General features: G+C 39.4%; 2 protein-coding genes and 1 long non-coding RNA gene across 4 annotated transcripts in view; 2 read left to right on the top strand and 1 right to left on the bottom strand.

Annotated features, from left to right (window-relative positions):
* The first annotated feature begins 295 nt into the window (after positions 1–295).
* Positions 296–6018, top strand: aqp10a (aquaporin 10a). The gene is made up of 6 exons (XM_044358519.1): positions 296–921; positions 2311–2437; positions 2829–2966; positions 3314–3432; positions 3741–3958; positions 4922–6018. Exons 1-6 carry the CDS (start codon positions 838–840, stop codon positions 5088–5090), a joined length of 855 nt encoding a protein of 284 aa, XP_044214454.1. The 5' UTR covers positions 296–837; the 3' UTR covers positions 5091–6018.
* LOC122986963 lies at positions 2901–7909 on the bottom strand. Its single transcript, XR_006404419.1, has 3 exons — positions 7822–7909; positions 3100–3171; positions 2901–2991 (listed from the first exon to the last, which is right to left on the bottom strand). It is a non-coding gene; the product is annotated as an uncharacterized LOC122986963 (long non-coding RNA).
* The window catches only part of atp8b2 (ATPase phospholipid transporting 8B2), a 30305-nt gene continuing 13334 nt past the window's right edge, over positions 7201–24171 (top strand). Inside the window, exons 1-17 of one of the 2 annotated variants that reach the window (XM_044358515.1) lie at positions 7201–8143; positions 11879–11946; positions 17426–17484; positions 17635–17748; positions 19213–19311; positions 19490–19551; positions 19652–19724; positions 20109–20179; positions 20286–20365; positions 20902–21060; positions 21153–21241; positions 21457–21653; positions 22081–22201; positions 22669–22756; positions 22864–22898; positions 23013–23172; positions 23279–23467. In XM_044358515.1, the coding sequence (XP_044214450.1) occupies positions 11922–11946; positions 17426–17484; positions 17635–17748; positions 19213–19311; positions 19490–19551; positions 19652–19724; positions 20109–20179; positions 20286–20365; positions 20902–21060; positions 21153–21241; positions 21457–21653; positions 22081–22201; positions 22669–22756; positions 22864–22898; positions 23013–23172; positions 23279–23467 (1621 nt within the window). In that variant the 5' untranslated portion in view covers positions 7201–8143; positions 11879–11921. Of the gene's footprint in view, positions 8144–11878; positions 11947–13448; positions 13872–17425; positions 17485–17634; positions 17749–19212; positions 19312–19489; positions 19552–19651; positions 19725–20108; positions 20180–20285; positions 20366–20901; positions 21061–21152; positions 21242–21456; positions 21654–22080; positions 22202–22668; positions 22757–22863; positions 22899–23012; positions 23173–23278; positions 23468–24171 lie in introns of those variants that run through there. The other variant, XM_044358516.1, reaches the window with a different exon arrangement.

Below are 24171 nucleotides of genomic sequence, written 5' to 3'. Positions count from 1 at the left end.
ACTTTAACACACAATGTTATAAGCAGATATAAGTAAGTGAAATATTATAAAGTATTTGTCAACAATCAATCCATATTTCTCCTATGAAGACATATTTTATGTTATTACAACTGTGTTTTCCTTTATTATGATTCTGTTAATACACCAGTTTCCTTATAGGTGCCCACCGTACAAGAGGAGTTACGGTTGTTGACAAATACATTAATTAACACTTATATCTGCTAATAACTACATTATAGTGTGTTAAAAACCATTAACTATTTATATATTGTTTATGTATGATAAATAGGGCGATTTATAGTATAGGTGTTACGAAATAAAGAGTGCTTGAAAATGAAGAAAACCTGAGGTATATCTATCTGCCATTTAGATCTGCTTTCTTTAATTATTACGCTGCTTTCTGTTGCTAAAGTATATCCTGTGGCTCATTGCCCTCTGTCAGTGCTGTCAACACATAATCTGAATCTGACTCTGTTTATGGCCTCTGTCTAACAGCTGAGGTACATTACACTCTCTGCAACAGCCAATCCTGAGATGTGACAACCCAGTAAATGAGTAATAGTGTTTGACCAGCTGTGGAGACAGGGAAGGCTGAGGAGAGACGTCCAGGTTGAGGTGAGATACAGTGCACTGGTCTCTCCAGATGCTCAGGTGGAGGTTGTAGCTGGAAACTTTATTTTTTTGTCACTTTCTTAACTAAAAGCACCACATCAGCTGCTGACAGATAGACAAACAGATTGGTTGGCAGAGCTGAGGCCAGCAGCTGGTCTGTCTGACAGCAGAGACAGAAAAAGAGCTGAGAGAAGAGGGATTTCATCTTCATTTTCAACTCCAGCCATGTTGAAGCTGCGCTTTCTGAGAGTGAAGAATGCCCTGGTGCGAGAGTTCATGGCTGAGTTCTTGGGAACTTTTGTCTTGCTGGTAAGTGACATGTGACTCTGTGAGCTGGCTTTTTATTTTGAGGGTACTAACAAGATCCACACAGGATTCAGAGAGCAGGGGGTTTCTTCAAATCCCTTCAAACATAGAAGTAAAAAGCTTGCAAAACATAAAACAAAACACAATAAGAGAGAAAGATTTGTACATTTAAAGAAATAAATAATAACATGAACAGTATCATAACTTTTCTAGACTTTGCCTTAATTTACACAAATTTCCTTTTCCTATTTACAATTTACTTCTTTTTAAATATTTTTTCTTCATTCATGTTATTATTATTTTTATTCATTAAAAATAATGTCCTGGAATTACAGCATATTAAAAAACTCATATTGTCATTGTATTTGTATGTCTGCTCCAAAGTTTGAAATGTATCATATATACATTTTACATAAATAAAAGAAAAATTGCGAAGATTGTCTACAAATTTTTGAATATTTCTTGTACATACGACACTGGAATCGCTGCTGAAGTTTTAGAAAGACTGACGTCACATGGAGGCGGCTTTCAACAAATACAAAAGTAAATAATTAAAGCACTTCCCAGAATCAGAGTTATTGGGATGTACCAAATGTATCCAGTATTATTCAGTTAACATGTGGACCAATGAGGAAATGTTTCCATTCCTATTTTAACTGAATTAGTTTATTTTGTTTTGCTAAATGAAGAAAGTCTTTTGACTGTCAGATATATACAAAGCAACAATAAACTTGACATAATCCATCAAATGAATTAGTTACAATAACTAATGTAAGTTTACATGAAGATCCATACCACATCTCATAATTTCACCTTCTTTCATTCAGCTACTGCTGCCAACAACTTTGATGTCCTTGGCCTTCACATTAACTGTTATGACAATATAATTGAGTTTAAGGTGACCTCGATCCTGTAATAAATACATAACTTAATTAGTGATTTATTGCTCATCACATTTGACCAGAAAACACATTGTTGAGGTATGGTCTTTATGAAATCGATACATAATTTACAAGTGTGTGTTTACTTGTTACATGCTCTCATCTGTGCCGTTCAGAATCTTATTGTTTGTTTTATGGCCATTTAGATAAGAAGTGACTAGTCTCATCACAAAGTCTAGGTTTATGAGGTTAGTCTGTATTGTCTGTAATAACTGATCAAATGCTTGTTATATAAATATATTATATAACTCAATCCCAAAGAGAACATTACAAAATGTGCACTTGTATGTTTGCCTGTCTGTGTTTGAGGTGACCTTTGATGTCTGTGGATTTTTGCCATGGAAGGATTTTCTCTTTTTCCTGTACAGTTTACAGTATTTCTAAGACTTTTCATGCCATATACTGAGTTCTCTCGCTCTATCTCTCTATCTCCATCTTATCTGCCGTGAAGCTCTTTGGCTGTGCTGCTGCAGCGCAGGTGAAAACCAGCAGAGACACTAAAGGCCAGTTTCTGTCAGTCAACATGGCCTTCTCTGTGGGTGTGATGTCCGCCATGTACCTCACCAAAGGCATCACAGGTATAAAAATGGACATAACTTTTTTTCCAATGATGTGATGTTTTAACTTATCACACTCTCAGCCCGACATCCCTGGGAAATGAACATAAAATCTAACAGCAGAATTAAGTTTACTGCCTCATATTCTGAGTTATGACTTTTCCATTACTGCAGACATTCACTGATCTGATCGCTCTAGATTTATCACATTAATAACTAGCAGTCTGGGCAAAGAGTCCATGTCCAGCTTTTTCAAGGTCTTCAGTCTGACTGATATCTACCCAGCAGACAACTACTCTGGGTTGACACGCTATATGGCTACAAATAATCAGATATTTCATTACCTTCCAATCTCCCTCACTGTAATTCACTCCTCTCTTCCTCTTCCTCCATCTCCTGTTTTTTTCTGCAGGTGCCCATCTGAACCCAGCGGTGACTCTGAGTTTCTGTGTGTTGGGGCGGGTGCCCTGGGGAAGGCTGCTGCCCTACTGCCTCGCCCAGGTGGTGGGAGCATATGTGGCATCAGGGCTTGTCTATCTGGTCTACTATGGTTTGTCTTTCTGGCACCTCAAACTCTTAAATCATTGACATACAGATGGGTGATAAAGAAAAAATATACTGCATAGAACGAATTCAGATTATTAAAAATCTTGAATATGAAAATTATATGAATAATACAACACCTGTCTGAGATTTTGGGCTGGCTTGTTAGATATCACTCTTCACCACCATCAAAACACCAAATGACGGAGTATCTGTTGGAAGAGTTCAGAAATTATACCCATTACAAAGACTTCCATTTGTTGCCCATCTGTACTGTATATACATACACATTTCAATCCGGTTTGTTTTGATGTTTGCTATATTTGCATATCATGACCTCTGTTTCTGCCTCAGATGCTATAATGGACTTTAGTGGAGGAGAGTTGACTGTTTACGGCCCAAATGAAACAGCCTCAATATTTGCCACATATCCTTCAGAGTACATCACTTTGTGCAGAAGTTTCCTTGACCAGGTGAGTTGGAAGGATAAGTTGCCTTTTTCACAGCCGACATTTTGACTTGTCACAGTAGGAAAAGCACACTAATAACATTAAGTATGGTTCCATTTTATTTGAGTGTGCCAGTAACTCATGACAGTGTGACAGTGAGCCAGCATGCCTAATACCAAGACCCTGAAGCAGAAGTCAGCCATCATTAATTTTATTATTTACATCTGTGTTTTCCTACTGTGACATGTCAAAATGTTCATAAGACAGGTTTTCATCAGCACTTTAACAGCTGTTTCTTTATTGAACCTTGCTGTGTTTATACATTTTATTAGGTAGTGGGCACCGGCATGCTGATGTTGTGCATCCTGGGTTTAGAAGAAGGGAGGAATACCCCCGCTACCCCAGGGCTGATCCCTCCTATAGTGGCAGGGGTTGTCCTGGGGATCTCCATGTCAATGTCAGCTAACTGTGGCGCTGCAATAAATCCTGCTCGGGACCTGGGGCCACGTCTTTTTACACTGACTGCAGGCTGGGGCCCCGAGGTCTTCACGTAAGTATCTTATCTTACATATACAGCGTACAAGCACAGTACTAAACACACACAACTTCTCTGATTGCTAATTTAAGAGTCTGTCACAGTAAACATTTAAGGCCATCCTGACATTTAAAGGCCATCCTACAAAACTGTTATAATGACATTTGAAAAGGGACATCGTTTGCCATTCTTATTGGTCTTTGACCTTGTGTGCCTCAGAGTATCATGTATGTCAAAGGTTATCAGCATTTAGTGCTGTTTTTAACTGGGTCACTTATGTATCAGCTTGTTACAGAACATCTGATTATGATCTGCTGTTTGTTTCATAATGCAATGTGTCTCTATATGATCTTATCGTGCAGTTTTCTGTGGTTCACAGCCATTACAAACTCCAAATTAACTCTAAAACAAGTTGGCAAGCACAAATAATTGCCTACTTACACTCAGAGCAACATTATCATCCCTTTGCAGTCATGTTTTTGGCGTCTTGGAAAATTTAAGTTAGCTCTGTTTTGGGCTCCACCAACAGAAAAAAGTGTCTGAGGCTTCAGGTTGCTAAATGTTCTAGACCAGCTAGTCGGTATTCTTTGTCTATCTGAAATTTTCACAGAGTTGAGACTGAACCATGCGGTAAATTGAGACCCTTTTAAAAACATGTTTGACATTTTATGTCTAGAGAGATGAAATGAGGGGAGAGACAGATGGGAAATGCAAACATGCACATTACGGTTCATGATTGGTTGCTTTAACTCCTAGACTACCAAGATAGTCTATCTGTAGAGCTGTAGAGAGGGGTGATAATTGTCTGAGAGTTTGTCACAATGCACAAAACCTCTCATATATACTGTATTGTATGTTGATTAAAAAATATGAATGCAGCTGCAGAGAGGAGAGAAGTGTCTAAATGGCTGCAGAATATTGCACTTGACTACAAATACTCTTTACTATATCTCTGAATCCTTTTGTCCTGTTCTTCAGGTGTTACAACTACTGGTTCTGGGTACCCCTGGTGGCCCCACCTATCGGAGGCGTTTTAGGTAGTTTAATGTATTTGATCTTCATTGAGTGCCAACTGCCTGAAAATCCTCCAAGGAACCAGTCCACTATCTCCACCATCAGTGAAAACATCAAGCTTGAGTGTCGGTGACAATCGAGTTAAAGGCTGCACAAGTGTTACTGAAATCATCATAAATTATGTTTGTGAAAGCAGAGGCAAATGTTAAGACAAATGCACACACATCTTGTGATCTTGTGTTGAATAACAGAATATGCTTTTTATATATAATTTATGTAGTGAGCTTCTTAAACAGTAAAGTTGGAGGCAGCTGAAAAAGATATCAATTGTCTGATAAGGCTCTTTGGAATTGTTTTAAATATTGATTTATTCTTAGTAAATTATATCACTATGTTGTATTCACGTTTTATGAAATGCTAAAATGAATATTGAACATGTGTTGAGCTGATAAAGCTTTACTCTAAGAAAAGAAAATACCTCAGTCTCACTCTTAAATATAATTCTATTCAACTTTGAAACAGTGTTAGTATGTCAAATTTTGTGTAAACTACAGTAGGTACAAAATAATCCTGACTCCAGAGCTTTTAACTGTATCACAGTTTTCATCAGTTATACAGTATAAATATAATTATTTATGCACTTTAACTTGGAGTTTTTATGATGTACCTGTCTTATTTGTTTCTGCTGATTTGTTTAAACTTATATTGTGGCACTTCACATTATAAAAATTTCAGTCTCATTAAAAAAAAAATCCAAGAACTTCATGTCTTTCTTGAAATATTTGAAAAGAAAAACTGACTTAATTTCTACATTATTGTTAGTATCCATTCCGAAATCCTTACAGAAAAAGGCAGCTGTACGTGTTGTTGAGTTGATTATCTCTTAATCTGGTGGCAGAGAGGGAAACCATTTTGTTGTTTCACCCTGCTAGTAAGCAAATGTCTTTGCTAATATAAATATGCTGCAGTGTTTACTGTATGTGAGGTAAACAGGGTCAAAGCCTGGTTGACATTCCTCTGGTCTCTTGAGTCCACTGGGAATACAGTACACTCAAGAGAAGATTGTGACATTGGTTGATTACAGAGTAATGATGTGTTTGAATCTTAGAGGCATGTTCACAAAGGTCAAGATTGTAAATTGGTGCGTTATTGACACAAACTGTAAATGTTATCAATTCATAAGCAATAGTAGGACAAGAGGGCAGAGAAGGACAAGACAACAATCTCAATGGTCTTTGGTAGCCTACTTTTTTTCTGCTGTAATATTTTCCACAGAGGTCTGAAGTGCACTGTCAGGATAACAATACAGTGACTATATTGAACAGCCATTAATCTAACAAGAGAGATTAGTCTATTCCATCCCTGGTCTGATGTGGAAGAAGAAAATTAAAATAGTTTGCATGCAAGGCCATCTCTTCATCTTCCACAGTATTCTTTCTGCTCCTCATATTATTCTTCACTTGAATATTATATAAGCATACGTCTGCATGCTAAAATGTTTTCAAGCAATAAAAATGAGTGTTGATAAGATTATATAATTATGTGTTTTAAAAACACTTCAGTTCAGTTTGACGTTATACCATTAGAGGGCAACCATTTTGGGTAAATGAACTGCACTCACATTCCTCTGGTCTCTTGAGTCCACTGGGAATACAGTACACTCAAGAGAAGATTGTGACATTGGTTGATTACAGAGTAATGATGTGTTTGAATCTTAGAGGCATGTTCACAAAGGTCAAGATTGTAAATTGGTGCTCTGCGACATTGACACAAACTGTAAATGTTATCAATTCATAAGCAATAGTAGGACAAGAGGGCAGAGAAGGACAAGACAACAATCTCAATGGTCTTTGGTAGCCTACTTTTTTTCTGCTGTAATATTTTCCACAGAGGTCTGAAGTGCACTGTCAGGATAACAATACAGTGACTATATTGAACAGCCATTGATCTAACAAGAGAGATTAGTCTATTCCATCCCTGGTCTGATGTGGAAGAAGAAAATTAAAATAGTTTGCATGCAAGGCCATCTCTTCATCTTCCACAGTATTCTTTCTGCTCCTCATATTATTCTTCACTTGAATATTATATAAGCATACGTCTGCATGCTAAAATGTTTTCAAGCAATAAAAATGAGTGTTGATAAGATTATATAATTATGTGTTTTAAAAACACTTCAGTTCAGTTTGACGTTAACCCATTAGAGGGCAACCATTTTGGGTAAATGAACTGCACTCATAGCACTTTTCCACCTTAACAGCTTTACAATTTTTGCCTCTCAGACATACACACACCCACACACACACCAATGGGAAGCTGCAATGTAAAGGCGCCGGCAGTGGTATCAATGTCTTGCTCAAGGACACTTTGACAGGAAGAACTGGGGATCAAACCATCAATCCTGCAGTTAGTGGAGAATCCGCTCTACTTCCTGAGCCGCAGCCACTTTGAAGTTTTAGACTATAAAACTATGGAAAGTGATTTAAAAAGATCTGTTATGTGACATCCCATGAATTTCCACTATCACAAATATTATTATAAAATGTGTTTACATCCCTCTTGTTGAATCTACAGGTGCAGTGTATCCTCCCCCAGCAATTGCACCATGGTGGGTTACACAGATGTTGTTGCGACCTTGAGCAGTGAACAGATGTTGGAGCAGGTATTGCTGATAGAGCAGCAGAGGGCGGTATGACACCAAAAAAAAAAAAACAAGCACATGGCTATTGATAAATGGCAAAATGTATGTTCAGACTGCCAAGTTTTTTTTATGCGTAAACTAAACTGTAAACAGAAAATATATCCTAATTTGAAGCACTTTTAAAAGTTTTGCTTCCAAACAGTGGGCATTCTTAAATATAAACCACCACAGATGCGGAGCAAAATGTCAGATCATCAGTGAATTTGTCCACAAAGTCTTAGTGCAGAAGGTGGAGATGGAGGTGGAGAGTGAGAGGGAGACTCAGCCCCTCCTCTCCCTCCTCTCTCCTCTCTCCTGGCCGAAGCCAAGCTTTCCCTCACCTCACCTCGACACGGTGTCTCCAGCGCATCCCCTCCCACCTCAGTGGCCTTACATCACGGGCCAGCGTCGCCTCTGATTCAAACCCCCGAAACCTCACCATGACCTCGGCGAGAGGAGCAACGAGGATGTCTCCACCAGGAACGTTTTTATAACGCCAACTTAAAAAGGTAAGGTCGTGTCTCCTGAGCTGTTGTGGTGATGGTTAGCTTCCTCATCATATACACCATGGCCAGCCGGTTTGCTTTATCAACTGATGATATTGATGTGTGTCTCGGTTTTCCTTGTGAAGTGCTCAGCTCGTCTTACTGCACCAGACTATGTAAGTTACTGTAAAGCTGCTCAGTGTGTGCAGCAGCTACGCTTCTTAGTTTGAGGGGATTTTAAACCTCCCACAAGAACTTATTGTAGCCTATAGAGTTTATAGTCATTACATTTTTCCCAAATTCAAAGTGAAAGTTAATCATGTCACTGTGCATTGACCCAAAGCCACTATAGCACACTAACTGCATTTACTCTAATGGATGTCTATGGACTGTGGACCTTGTGGTGTAAAATTAAATTACTTATGAAGAAGTCCACAGCCTGCCTTCAGAGCAGACCAGTTACACTATACTTAACTTTGTTAGAGTTATTCTAGTCTTTTGCTGTTTCACTTTGTTATTCTGCATTTCCATACAGTAATCCTGTAGTTCATTTTAAAAGGATGTCATGCAGATATCACAAAAAGTGAAGTATATCAGAGGAGATTAGAAACTCTGTCAAATACTCTAATTTTATTATCTGAATATAGAGAATGTGTTAAGTATGTTGAGTATACACAAAGGTGAACACAGCAGACATTAGGACAGATGATTAAAACAACAACAAAGCAAAAGGCCACTTTATGGTTATTGGCAACAACACACATCGGAACAGGAGGGAAATATATTCCCTTTTTGGGCTGCAACTACCAATAATTTTCATCGTCAATTATTCTGGTGATTATTTTCTAACCGATTAGTCGTTTTGCCTTTAAAATGTCAGAAAATAGTGAAAAATCCCCTTTATAAATTCCCAGAGTCCATGTCTTTATATGTCTTGTTTCATTTTACCAACAGTATTCAGTTTACTATCATGTTTGACAAAGAGAAACATGAAATAATCATTTATGAGAAGCTGAAAACAGCTAATGTTTAATGTTTTTGCCAAAAAACTATTAAAATGATTATTCCATTATCAGAATAGTTGAATAGTATCGACTAATCAATTAATTGACTAAGGTTGTAGCTCCAGCCTCTTTATAAACTTAGTTACCTCTCAACAGATACACAACCTGTCTTCAGAGGCCACATGCATTGAGAGTTTAATGGTTGTTGTTTCAGTTTGTTGCTTAGTTTCTATTTGAAAATAACAATAGAATTGACTGTTAGTCCAACAAACAAAGACATCGCCTGGGGTCTTAGAGAATTATAATAGAAATTTTAATCAATTAACGAAAAAATAATCGGAAGATTAATCAATAATGAAATTTATCTTTAGTTGCAGCCTTAATTTGTTTTTATAATAGTATATCAGAGGAAAGTAATACTTACATAGGTCGCCCTTAATCCACTTTAAAATTATGTGAAGACAGAGAATGTATAGAGTATGTATATTAGGTGCAACTAACGATCATTTTCATTATCGATTAATCTACTAATTATTACGCAGATTCATCAATTAATCAGCTTTTCAATAAAATGTGAGAAAATAGTGAAAATGCCCGTTATAATTTCCCAGAGTCAATGGTTACGTCTTTACATGCAAAACCCAAAGATATTCAGTTTACTACCATGTATGACAGAGACAAGCATTCATTTATCACATCTAAGAAGCTAAAAACAGCAGTTTTGGGGGGGATTTTTGCTTTAATAAAAAGACTAAAACAATTAATTGATTATCAAAGTAGTTCCTGATTAATTTTCTGTTGATCAACTGATCGATTAATCAACTAATTGTCTCACCTCTAATGTGCAATGATTGGGAAGATAATATTTCAGACAAAACAAATCAAAATAGCATCTTATTCCCCTATTGGCACATCAAAACCAGGAGGGGAAACAACTAGTCAATCTATAAATTTCATTTTTCCTTTTATAACTGGCCTTCGGAGCAGGACAGTTATAACGACTCAACTTTATCTTAAACTCTTGTTGTTTCAGTCAGTTGTTCTGTGATGTCTTGTGAAAATAACGTGACTTATCTAGTCGTTCATTTTAGAGGGATGTCATGCATCTACCGCTGTTTTATAATTTATAACTGTAATATCCCTGAGGAGACTAAAAACACAGTGTTATACTCTCAGGTCATGCACTGCAAATCCACTTTTGAGCACCACAGACCTACAGTGTGTCTCTACAGGAATATTACAATATATAATGATTAACATGTGAAGAAGTGAAGCTGGTGTTGCCACACATTTTATTAGGGATTTTTGTTGCTCCAAATCCTCTAAAACATCTGCTTGACTCCACTGAGAGAGATGAAAAAAAGATTTTTGCCCAGAGGCCAAGAAATCTGCTCAGATATTCAGTGTGTTCCTATTGTTTCTCACTCCACTGGCTCCCATCTTTATTTCATAAAAGCACTGCAGGTCTACAGGGTTATATGAGGTGCCAGCCACAGATGTAGAGCGTGAGAGAGAGGGAGGGAGGGATGTGACAACTGAAAAACAGAAGAGAGGTGAGAGACCATGACAAACACCTCTCACTCTAGACAGATAAGAAGATTTAGTATAAAGTAGTGTAGAAAGTGAGAAGAGAGCATGCAATAAAAGACAAGAGTGTATGATAGGACAAGAGACGAGACTGGAAACTGTAGCTGAAAGCTGATCGGCCTAACTCACATGGATATAGACAGAGGAGTTTTTTCTCAAGAGTATCGATTGGAGACTCGCTGCCTCGAGTCCCTGTCTGCCATACTGTTTGTACCTTCTAGTATGCACTACAAACCCCAGCCAAAGATGTATAATGCCTCGCCTCTGCAACCCCATCTATCATCTTTCTGCCTCTCTGCACTGTCACTTATCCGAGATAAAACACAGCGAGTGGAAGCAGTGAGGTGTGTAATCTTAACAGGTCAGCATAAATGGAAAGAGAGGAGACACGTGTACAGGGGAAAGTGAAGAGGAGGAGAGGAGGAGATGTTTTGCTGTGCTGTGAGTCCGGCAGGGGAGAAATGTCGCTCCATTACTCTTTCTCATGCACCGTAGGAGGAGACTGACAGTGAATCTGGAGCGAGCCACCAGTCCCCAGACACAGCGTGCAACAGAGACAGATGCAGCTCTCTGCTGAATGTCATTTCCTCATTAGGGCTCTAACAGACCAGAGATGGTCTGGTGTGTGTCCTGCTGTGTAGGGGGTTGTAGTGCCTGACTGATTCTCACTTTCTCTCTATAATGCAAATAAATGGTTTTCATACTGTGCATACAATGTTTTCGTGTCATGATACTACAAAAACATGCCAGAAAATATCACTTACTATGGGTTTGTTGAAGTCCAGGCATGTACACTCTCCTCAGTAGAGCTGCAGCAGCTCAGCAGAGTAGTCGATTAATCGAGTGACAGAAATTTAAACACCAACTTTTCAGGTGATCAAATAATCATTTTGAGTCATTTTTCAAGGAAAAATGCTAAAATTCTCTAGTTTATCTTCTTAAATGTGAATATTTTCTGGTTTCTTTAATCCTCTATGATAGTAAACTGAATATCTTTGGGTTAGTTGAGACAAAACAAAACATTTAAGGGTGCATCTTGGGCTTTGGGAAACATGGATCAACATTTTTCAACATTTTAAAGACCAAATTACTAATTGATTAATTGGGAAAATAATCAACAGATTATTTAGTAATTAATACTTCTCTACTGTCTTCTTTCCTTCTGCAGACAGTCCCATGGGCCATAGCAGAAGGAAGCTGGCAGAGTGGAGATGTTCAGAAAGAGGCCTCCTCCAGGTCAGTACCCGACACTAAACACCCTCATCGCCTGTCCATTCACGTAAACTTGTTCTGTTAGTGTCGGTGTTCCTGGTGGCTTGATGAGGGTGAAACTATGGGATAAAGGATGAGCACCTCTTGGGCAGGCTAGCTCAGGAGGACCTTCAGAGTCACTTTTCACCTGGCATGACTGGCCGGAGTATAGATAGCTCTAAACCACATTAACATACAGGTATAAATGCAGACAGGAAGTACAGAAGATAGAGTCTAACTTGTCCAAACCAAGTCTTGAGGTATTCAGAGATGCAATGAGAGAACACTGCGCACAATAGGTGTGACTGTAAACGACTTTCATGTTTTTATCCTTATTAATGTATATAGTTGTTATACTGTACATGTAAATGCAAAGGGGGCCACAGTGGAGAGGTGCCCATGCAGGGTTGTACTTCAGAGCCTCAGAGATCTTAGTAGTAAGCACTGCAGGACATTAAGGGGGCCCATAAATTCTATTTTGGCATGTCAATAAATATAAAGTTTGATTGTAAAGTTGGTTTCTTATTACTCATCCTGGTGAAGACTTGCAGTCTACGCTGAGTGTGTGGGTCTGATGCACAGCATGCAGCAGTAGAGAGTATTGATTTTTGTTGGGGTTTTTTGCAAGGGCAAGAAATCCTACTCATGATAATGCATGTCATCCAATCTCACGTCTTTCCTCCCTCTCACATCTGTTCTGTTTAAATGAACTAAATACAAGAATACCAGTCACTTTCATTATTCGAACTGAGCTGTCGACACCTGGATTCATGTAGCTCAGCTATATGTGCTAATATTCATTGGACAATTATTTATTCTGGAGAAATACTTAACATGATGAATGTTTAAACCATTACATGTTCCAGAAGTGGCGGAGAAGCAATTTACTGCAGGTACCTAAACTGCAGCAGCACATCTTTATTCATGTGCGTGTCGTAAATAAGCTTCATGTAGCCTACAATATCAGGACAATGCATAAGTGAAGCGTGCGTCCGGTCATTTTTAATGTGTCGGCACGAGGCTTGCAACGCAGCACGTGCTCAGACACCTGCCAGGCCCTGCGTGCACTGCAGTGTACCATCTCCATTTAAAACGCACAGGAAACTGGACCGTTGCACGAGCCACTTTGGCTCCAAACGCCACAGCCGAGATCCAATCACCGCGTACCGTTTAGAGCCAACATGGCGCCCAGTTTCCAGAACCCAGCGACTCGCTCAGCTGTGGAATCCCTGCAGAGGCGGTTGCCATGGTAACCGCATAGTCTATGTGGTTACGTAATGCTTAAAGCAGGCAGTGTTTATGTTGTGGGTGATGCAGACTTGCACATGGTGATGCGACTGATCCATTTGTCGTTAATAATTGATAAAACACCACTGACAACCTTAAAGATACGTATAACTTTGCCAGCTAATTACTAATATTTAGCTATAATAAATGGGCTATAAATCTTTGAGATTTATAGCTGGAGCATGTGCCAAATAAGCGACTGATAAACTGTAAATTTTGTGACTGCCCTCAGAAAAATTACCTCAGTGTTTCTGCTGCAGGAAAGGGAGAGAAAACAGAAGATAGCACAGATGGAGCAAGTGCGTGTGTGTTTTGGGGGGTGAGAGAGGGAGTCACACAGAGGCAGGGATGGGACGGTGCGCGGTTAATCCAACTTGACTGAAGTTGAGACCGGAGCTTCAGCCCCGTCCTTGCGGAGATGTGGCGGTCATTTGTCGTTGAAACAGCGCACATCTAAAATAAATTTTTAAAAAAAGAAAAGAAAATTGAGACGGTGACCTTTAGAAAAGTCAAGATGACCGTACCGAAAGACATCCCGGAAAAATGGTTTCCAGTCGTTCTTTCCCTGCAAAGAAAGAAACAGAAAGGACTCAATGGATCCAAATCGAAAAAGAGGAGGACAGGTACGAGTTTCTGTGACAATTAAAGCTGTGGTTGGACGGATCATTTGACAAAGAGCTTTTCATTGTCGCAGAGTCTTTACTGTTGTTCTTTTTCAGCGTCGTCAGGAGGTTGTTGACTGTAGCATCAAATAAACATTCTTCATCCTCATCTCAACTGAGTCCAAGTTTCATTCCTGTCCCTTCATAACACTCACTCCATTTCATTCTTAAGTATGTGTTAATGTGCACAGCTCATCATATTTTATGTCAGCATATTTTATGTCAGCATATTTTGCTTTTTGTAATGTTCCACTTAATGTCTACTGGTCATACAAATCACTAAGCGATCCTATCTGTTCACTGCCATTATCTGACATCAATTTCCAAGCAATCTAATGATATGGAAAGTACAAAAATGCTCATTCTTCATAATTCACTGTGCACTTTTTCACTGTCAACCAGTGTTTTGGCTCAATCTCAACTTTGCTTTTACCTGTTTTCAGTCCTACATCCCAGTAAACAGGAGGAGTCTAATGTGTCTTAAAGTCATTGCTCAGTTTTAGTGGTTTCCTGACTATTAATCTGTGTAAACAAAACTGAGTTTATCTGAGTTTTCTGCATGCGTAAATACGTTGATGTCCTTGTCTCTGCTGCCTGAGACACTGATCAATCTTCCAGGCGCCAGCTTCCGCTGTCACTGCACTGCCTCGTCTGTATCCTTATTCCTTAGCTTAACTATCACAAATCACACTGAATGTGCACCTTCATTTGACCTCCAGCATATCAGTCTGTCACTGTGTCACTCGCATCGCTTTCCAACAAATTAGATCACTGTGTGCGTGTGCGTGTGTATGCGTGTGCGTGACTGCAGATGATTAGATTTTCATCTAATTAAATCAGCCACAGTGAGCAATGATCACCTCTCCACAGAGTCTTATCCTTACTTAGCTTTAGTCATGGCAAGGACAATAACATTTCCCCATAGCGCAGATTAGCGCAGTGTGCTCTTTGGTCATTACTGTTATGACTTCAGCCGATGTTTTCTGTGTTATGAGAGTGTGTGTCCCTCATGGAGACATAAGGAGATTCAGAGCTGTGGCACGTGCCCTCACATGTCCAGCCATTGGGGGGGAGGGGGGTGTTAAAGAGACAGGGATGAAAGAAAAGGACTTGTTTTGGACTGCAGTTAGTCACTCTGTGTAAGATAGTATGATATTAAGTATTTTAGTTAGAATCAATATTAATGTACTCCTTTATGTCCCAGTTGTTTATAGAAACCTTATGCTTATGCTCACTGCAAATCCAGTAATTTCTCAGTAATGGAGCTTTATAGATTTATACAGACTTGCTGTGCAGCATCTTGTCTACATCAGGGCTTCTAATGCCCTTGAAGCTGTCAGAGACATTAAACACTTAATGGGCAGTTTGCTAAAGATGCTCATGCATTCAGGTTGGGTTGGTCAGGAAGCCTGTGCCTCTGTGCTTACCTGGCACAAGCATCTTGTCCTCTTCGTGGAGGGCTAATGCAGCCTTGGCACTGCCTGTCAGACAGAGCTCTCTGGTGAACACTTGCCCCAGAAAGCAACATAACGACCTTCAGGTAGATTGGAGAAGGGCCAAAAGGAAAAAAGGAAAAAAGAGAGGGCGAGGATTAGAAGAGTTTCAACAGAATAGGTTTTGGAGTATCTGTGTCTACAGGATCATACCAATCTAAGATATTGTCACACTAACCAGAGTTTAGAAGAGACAACGTCATGTGGTGCAAATACACTCAAAGTCTAGCAGTTGTAACATGTCAACCTAACTTTAGCACAGTAGCTCTAATATAGGCGAGTCGACTGTCATGCAAAACCAAATTATATTTAACTTCTTGTTCTGAATCTAATAATGACAAGACATCTTAACCAGTAAAACAAGAATATCTTAAATGGTTTTAGAAACCAAAGAGGCCTATTTTTATTGTTTGTAATACATATTTAAAATTATTACCGTTAGTTGGTCAATATGATTATTTATACTGTGAGACAATATAAATTTGACAACTGTCAGATATTTTGCCATAGTGTTTAGGTGAAATCTATCCCTACAATATTTCTTGGTGCATGTCACTGTAGGCAATATAACACATCAATGAGCAGCACTGTTTCATGCCAGTATTGAAGTTTTATATGATTTTTGCATCAATACAATGAAGCACTGTGATTTGTCTGGTATTTCCTGATTTTGCCTGCCTGGCTATTTTATACATAAACGACTTCTCAATTGACTTTAACATTATATCTTAATATTGTCATATAAGATTGAAAACTCTCAAACACTGTGATTGAGGGTTTTATCCATATCATCCACTCCTGTTGTTACAGCTGTTTGGACTCTAAAATGTAAAACAAATGGAGAGAATCATTTATATTTTCTAACCCGACTAAATCCACTTTGACAAAAGCCCAGCTGGTCTGTAGCCGACCGAAGCTCATCTGTCGCACCAAATGTGTCTTATAACGTGACAACAAAGAGGAGCTGTTATGGGTTCTCTTTAAGTGTCCTGTTTGTTTGGTGAAACTGAACACAGCACAGAGACGAAGAAATGAAAGGTAAGACAGGGCCTCTCAGTGCTGCAGAAACACAGGAAACCGCATTGTCTTTGTTTATGTGTGTGCACATAATTATGGGGCAATGGCATCTGTTGTGTGATGTCCCTTCCTGTGGCACCTTGCAGCCATCAGTCAAAAGTATGTCAAAGACTTTGTGGTTTTAGAATTACAGTACCTCTGTGCATAACATGTTTTGGCCCTGAATTTTTATATCTGTGCATATGCGTGCATGCGAATCGTGTACAGCTCTGTGCAAAACAGGCCAGTCATTTCATTTAAAAAGCTTTCTCATCAATATTAGAGGACGCTGGCCTGGTAGAGGAGGAGGGGAACTCCCAAACTACTTTGCATCAGCATGAACAGAAACCTAAAAACAGCAAGAGGATAAAGAACACGGTCAGGGGGAGAGTGGTACAAGAGCTCAAGCACAAGAAGAAGAAATTATCTTATTTCCTATAGATTAAAATCTGTTCAAAAGTGTACTGAGTGTTTATCTGTGACTAGCTGTAATGAGGCCCAGCGACTCAAACAGACATACACACACTCATCAGTAGTTAGGTGTCGTGTATCTGGCCCAGATTGCACATCCGGTCATTAAGAGACAGAAGTTGCAGCTAATTACAGATCAGAGGTAATTGGTCTGCTTGTTAGAACCAGTGTGTGTGAGGGAAAAAGAATGATTGTGTCTGCCCCTCTGTCTCCTCTGATACTATTCAGTCAACCTCCAGCTTTATTGAATTATAAATAAACTCACAAACAGTAGACCATCCTTCTGGTGTCTGTCTCCTTCACTTTCTCTCCAGGACTTCAGAGGATGTTACTGATAATGACATTTTTTAGGATTTATATCTGATTTATTTCAGATTTATATCAGATATGTCCTTTAATTCATTTTGACACACACACAGATGCAGAGATTGTAGTGCTCTCTGTGTGTTTTATGTTTTGATATAATCTTTCATGACTCATTTTGTGTTTTTGCAGAGGAGGAGAGAAGGGTCAGAGCCAACGACAGAGAGTACAACGAGAAGTTTCAGTATGCAGTAAGAGAGCTTTCTGTTTTCTCCTGTACATGTTCCAAAATGTAGAGCTGTCTTTAAAGATAAGAAAACAGTTAAATGTTTGAAACAATTCACTTGAAATAAAGTCAAGATTTATATTGGCTTTCTATTTTTACCCTCCTCCTAATCCAGAGTAACTGCATCATGACATCCAAGTACAACATCATCACCTTTCTGCCCGTCAACCTGTTTGAGCAGTTCCAGGAAGTGGCCAACACCTACTTCCTTTTCCTGCTCATACTACAGGTGAGGAAAGGGAAAAGGGAGAGAGAAAGAAAGAGTCCAAGCATGTTTAACCTGTTAAGCGACACTGTCCAACCCGTAGGACACTTAAGCCTTAGTGGTATTTTCAGGATTACTTATACTCATTCTGACTTTTTGGTTGTAAAATTTATCTTTTAAATGAGACCAGGGTTATGACTGTAACCAAAAGGGTTGAAGAACAGTAACCTTCTTATTTTGGGTACATTGTTTTCAGGCTTAGGGTGCCTGGTAAGAGGTTAATTATTATGTGGTGGGTGAGTAAGTTTACAACTTTAAGGGACAAAGATGCATCAGTAATTGATGGTTAGTGTAAGACATGCAAACTGAGCTCTAATTGCTGATAATAAACCTCTTGGGAGGTATTAAACAGGGAAGGTTGAATATTTAAGGTGAAGGAAATAGGAAACCCATTAAAAATCCAAATAATCTCAAAAAATAAATAAAATCTCTGAGGGTGGGTGATTAGAGAGAATTAGTGAGCTTATTGTAACTTCACAGCTTTCTGCAGGGACCTCAAAGCACAACCAGCGACATTGCTGATATTTTAAGCCTTATGAAACCCTTTTCAAAGCTCAATGGGAAAACACAAAGTTATACGGTAGTCAAGCTAAAAACAAGGCTTTCTTTCTTATGCTTGAAGGAAGGTATCCACCTCAGTGACAGTATTGTTAAGAGAAGAGTTTGACATTTTGATACTCTGAGATACTCTTTCTTTGGAGGATTCGCTGCCTCTCCTATGTCTGTACAGTAAACATGAAACTACTGCCTGCGACCAGTTAGTTTAGCTTAGCATAAAGACAAGGTGAAACTTCGGGGACTTGTAAATAGTACAGCACACAATCTCCCTAAAAACGGAAAATTGTCTCTTTTATGCTTTTTTCTACAGTTAAAGCAAACAAAATATAATTTGTTAGTTAATGAGCTTTAGAGGTGCTGGTAAGTGGCTTTTGTTAGCTTAGGACTGAGCTAGGCTAATTGCTTCCCCCTATTTCCTGTCTTTGTGCTAAGCTAAGCTAACTGGCTGCTGGCCCCTGTTACACATTTACAATATAGACATGTGAGTGGTATCAATCTTCTCATATAACTCTTGACAAGAAGGCAAATAACCATATTTGAAATGTTTGAAATGTTGAGCGACTACTTTAAAAGAAGCACCCCAACAAACCTCATGCTTTTCATCAAGCATGTTTGTGTATTGAATTTTGAGTGTGCAACAAAATAGTATGTGAATTCACTGCTGTTCACCTGCAGACTTGAAACCTTCTTACCAGCACGTGAATACATAGTATGATGCAGTCAGCAGGATCCCTGAGGTGCACTCAGGTTCACAGGGATCTATGAGGTCTGCTGTGTGGCCTGGGTCAGATGGAGCTGTATCACATACTGCCTTTGCTTCCCCATTCAGAGTAATCTGGAGCTCAACTCTCTCTCTCTGTGTTTGTCTAGTTGATACCTCAGATCTCCTCTCTCTCCTGGTTCACTACCATCGTGCCTTTAGCTCTGGTCCTGAGCATCACTGCAGTAAAGGATGCCACAGACGACTATGTGAGCACTTATTTTACGCATCACACAAGCTTGCACGTGGATAACATTACAGTGAAATACAGTACAAGGACTCCTGATAACTTTAAATGTAGCCTCACAAACAAGCGGCCTCTGTTAAATATGGTGAGCCTGAATCAGCTCCCTCGCAAGAGCTCACGTTGATCTTTGTCTCCTGTAGTTTCGTCACAAGAGCGACAACCAAGTGAACAACCGTCAGTCTCAGGTTCTCATCCGTGGCTCGTAAGTTTGCTAGCACTGTTGAGGTGTCTTAAACAATATCAACAATATCTTTTCATCTTATACTCTTATCTTCACTTTTTCTCTTTGTTTGCTATCTCAGGCTTCAGAATGAAAAGTGGATGAACGTTCGAGTGGGTGATATCATTAAACTGGAAAACAACCAGTTTGTGGCAGTAAGTGTGTCTAACATTGATTTGCTACATCGGTACACAAACACACACATGCACACACACACACTGTCTTTATAGCAGTGCATTAATTTTGTGGTTTAAAGGATAAGACTGGCATTATTGTGTTATGTGTTTCTACAGTCAACATGAAGACCAAAATCATGAATCTATTAGTTTGTCTCTAAATACTCTAAAGCTATGATGTTAAGTGGATTTCAGTATAAGTGCGTCATTAGAAGACAATAACAACTGCAGATAGTTACTAAGTTGTGTAGATGCTAATCATTTTCATCAGTGATGCAAACTATCTGTATCTTTCTAATTCTGTTTCTGTGCCGTCAGTGCTGTGCAGTGGATGCTAACCCCAGCTATTGTATCTATTTCCAGGCTGACCTGCTCCTGTTGTCCAGCAGTGAACCTCACGGGCTCTGTTACATTGAGACAGCCGAGCTGGACGGGTCAGAAAACACACCACACCTTACCGTCGACCTACAGTACCTCACAATCCTGCACAAGCAACAGGAAACTACAGTACATCTAAATCACTGTTGTATTATCTTGCAGAGAGACCAATATGAAGGTGCGTCAGTCTGTCTCGGTGACATGTGAACTTGGAGACCCAAACAACTTGGCTTCATTTGATGGTGAGATTTGAGAACCAGCTAATCTCTCAGTTTAGTTTCTCATTCTGTACGTCTTCCTTTCTCAGTAATCTAAAGGTCAACAGCCCTCAGTCTGTGTCTGAGTGTTAAACACAAACACTATCCACTTTCACACCCTTGCGCATTAACAAAGAAAATACACACGCAGTTTCTGCCCTCTCCCGTCAGCACTGAACTACAGCTTTTCATCAACCGCCCACCAGCGCACACAACCAAAGAGTTTTGTGTCAGCAGAGCACGCCCACACACACACACACACTCCTCACCTGCTCAGGAAAATGCATCACTGCAGCAAATGAACCCACACTTTGCCACAGATCAACTTACACAAGGTGTGTGTTTCAGCCTGGATGTGTGACAACGGCATGATGTCCCAGGGATGATTAAACCAACACTATATCATACTGCTAGGAAATATATCTAGTACTGTAATTGAATTTGGTGGACATCCATGATGTAGCATCTAATTTAGATTTGTGTGTGTTTGTGCACCTTTTGCTTGTCTCCTGTGTGTGAAGGTGAGGTAGTGTGTGAGCCCCCCAACAACAAGCTGGATCGTTTCACCGGGACTCTGTACTGGAGAGACAAGAAATACACCCTGACCAACCAGAACATGCTGTTACGAGGATGTGTCCTCCGCAACACTGAGGCCTGTTACGGCCTGGTCATCTTTGCCGGTAGGTGTGTCTGTGTGTGTATTTGTGTGTGTAATGTATGTCTGTGTGTGACACACATAGCAGGTCCAACTTTCTCCTGTTTTCTGTTCCAGGCCCAGATACCAAGCTAATGCAAAACAGCGGTCGCACCAAGTTTAAACGTACGAGCATCGATCGTCTGATGAACACTCTGGTCCTCTGGGTAGGACACCCCAAACCTCTCACTTTCATGGCTCATAACTATTTCAGGATGTGATCTCAGTGGCTTGAATCTAGTTTCATATCTTCTCTGATAATGTATTCAATCCTGATTTGGGCTCAACTAGCCAGAGATCCAAATGTAAGATATCTGATTGTACTTTTCAGGTTCCTACTCTTGCTTACATGTACTTTAATGTTTACCCATCTGTGCATCAGATCTTTGGCTTCTTGGTGTGTATGGGTGTGATCCTGGCTGTGGGTAATGCAGTGTGGGAGCGAGAGGTGGGCTCCCTGTTTCAGAGCTACCTGCCTTGGGACCCTCCTGTAGACAACTTCCTGTTCTCAGCCTTCCTCTCCTTCTGGTCCTACGTCATCATTCTCAACACCGTGGTGCCTATCTCGCTATATGTCAGGTGAGGAGACGTCAATGACAAAGAGACATACTGTATTAAAAAAAACTGTGATGAAAGACAAATATGAAAAACCCCAAAACTGAACAGATGCTGTATTAATACTCAGGATATACTGATATTGCAGTTGGCAGTTGTTTACACCAACTGTTACATTATTTACTCCAGGTATTAGGCATATTCTAGGCATTCCCCCCCACTGTTGTCTCCAGACATCTAAGAGGCCTCATAATTCATATAGTGCAATTTCTTGGTTAAATCTTATCATATAATCATTTTAATGCTACATATAAAGCAGGCCTAAATATTTTCATTTAAGCTCTGTTAACCTACACTGTACAGTACAACCCAACAACTACTCGCTTGTCATGGCAGGTGACTATTAGGTGACTTTTACTCTACTGTTTGTTTGTAACTGTTTGCATATCAGCGTGGAGGTGATCAGGCTGGGTCACAGCTACTTCATTAACTGGGACCAGCAGATGTTCTGCTCACAGTGTAACACAGCAGCTGAGGCCAGGACCACCACTCTGAATGAGGAACTGGGCCAGGTGGGCATCCACACTTATACAGCAAACACAGTGTGTGATATTTCATGCATGCTTATGGATTATCTATTCCACCCACCCACCCATCCATCCTACAAATATTTAGTTTTAGCTTGTGTTGCATGCTGATGCTTTTGAGGCTTAGTTCCTGATGCTTTTTTAGATATATGATCATTTCAATAGTCTGTTACTGCCTGTAATACAGACAATCAGTCTTAAATGATTTGAAAGATGTATTTGCATACATTTTTAAATAGATTTTGCAGTAACAATATAATGGAACCACATGTTTCATGCTGCACAAATTGGTGCCTCCAGATTAAAAATAAATCTAGATTTGGAAAGCAAGAAGCTTCACAAATTGGTCCTAAGAATATCTCACCATCTTGAGCTGTACTTTGTAGAAGCAGTCGAACATGTATGCACTCCACCCTAAACCCATTTTACCCAATTTTAATTGTTTCCCTTAGGTTGAATACATCTTCAGTGACAAAACTGGAACTCTCACTCAGAACATCATGAGCTTCAATAAGTGCTCTATCAATGGACAGACGTACGGTAAGTCTACACACAGACACACACACTTGTGCTGAATCAACACGTGCACACATACATATAACACAAACATATAACACTTACACATCTGGTGTTTGTGTTACTGTTAGGTGAAGTGACAGACCTGTTGGTACCTCAGCAAAAGGTAAGTAGCCAAAACAATCTAAACATTAAAGCACACATTCATACACTGACACATGTATCTACTACTACTTTATGACATGTTATCAGAGTGTCCAGCTCTCCATTTATCTTCCAGAGACTGGACTTTACTCCCTTCAACCCCCTGGCGGACCCGGACTTCTGTTTCTATGACGACACCCTGCTGGAATCAGTGAAAGTGGGAGACTTGCACACTCACGAGTTTTTCCGCCTGCTCTCCCTCTGTCACACTGTCATGAGTGAGGAGAAGAGTGAGGGTGAGAAAGATCTGGGAGGCTGAAAGGAAGCAGACATTCAAACTAACACACCATCTGTCAATTTTTTATAAGCCATAATTTATTCATTTTTCATCTGTCTGTTCAGGAGAGCTGGTTTACAAGGCCCAGTCTCCAGATGAGGGCGCTCTAGTGACAGCAGCTCGGAACTTCGGCTTTGTGTTTCGCTCACGAACGCCTGGGACGATCACCACCACAGAGATGGGACGAACAGTCACCTACACTCTGCTTGCTATACTGGACTTCAACAACATACGGAAGAGGATGTCTGTTATAGGTGTTTAACACTCCTTAATCTGAAAACAAAAAAAAATCTGGAAATGTATCAGTTTTCATTTTTTTTACATAATATTTTTGTTGTTTTTTTCCCCAAATATGAACAGAAAAATAGTAAAACATGACAGCATCAATATAAAACCTCCATTGTATATAGCACTAAGTACAAAATTAGTTGCTTTAATGAGTGTTTTAATTTTAATTATTCGAATTTATACATTACGTGGGAAAATCTGATTAAAATTAAAACAACAATCCAGGCAAACGTCAGTTTTTAAAATACTATCTGCAGCATAACCACTGAATAGTTTAAACATTTGCTGTTTATTTACTTGGAGGGAATCTGGTGAAAAATCAAATCAAAATAAACTCATTTGCATTTTCTTTTTTTTTTTTTCATGTTTACTGTAATTACAGTGATCAGCACCTCCATGCAGCTGGAAAAAGCAGCAATTTTGGGTGGATGTGGACATAAAACACAACTGAAAATTAGCTTAAAATGATCTGGTACATTTAACAACTTCAGGTATTTTTTGATGAAAATCAAAAAACACAGAGTCAATGAGTGTGTGTGTGTATACTCCTGAAAATTCCCCACTGCACACACACAGAGGAAGCAAATGTTTGTCCTGTGCTTGGACTCTTCATTCAGAGTCTGAGAGACTATAAACAGAAAAGACACTTACTGTGGATGTAAAACACCAG

This window comes from Thunnus albacares, chromosome 8 (assembly GCF_914725855.1).
Source record: "Thunnus albacares chromosome 8, fThuAlb1.1, whole genome shotgun sequence".
Classification (NCBI taxonomy): domain Eukaryota; kingdom Metazoa; phylum Chordata; class Actinopteri; order Scombriformes; family Scombridae; genus Thunnus; species Thunnus albacares.
Note: the sequence above shows the minus strand (reverse complement) of the source record. Positions and strands in the feature narration are given on the sequence as shown.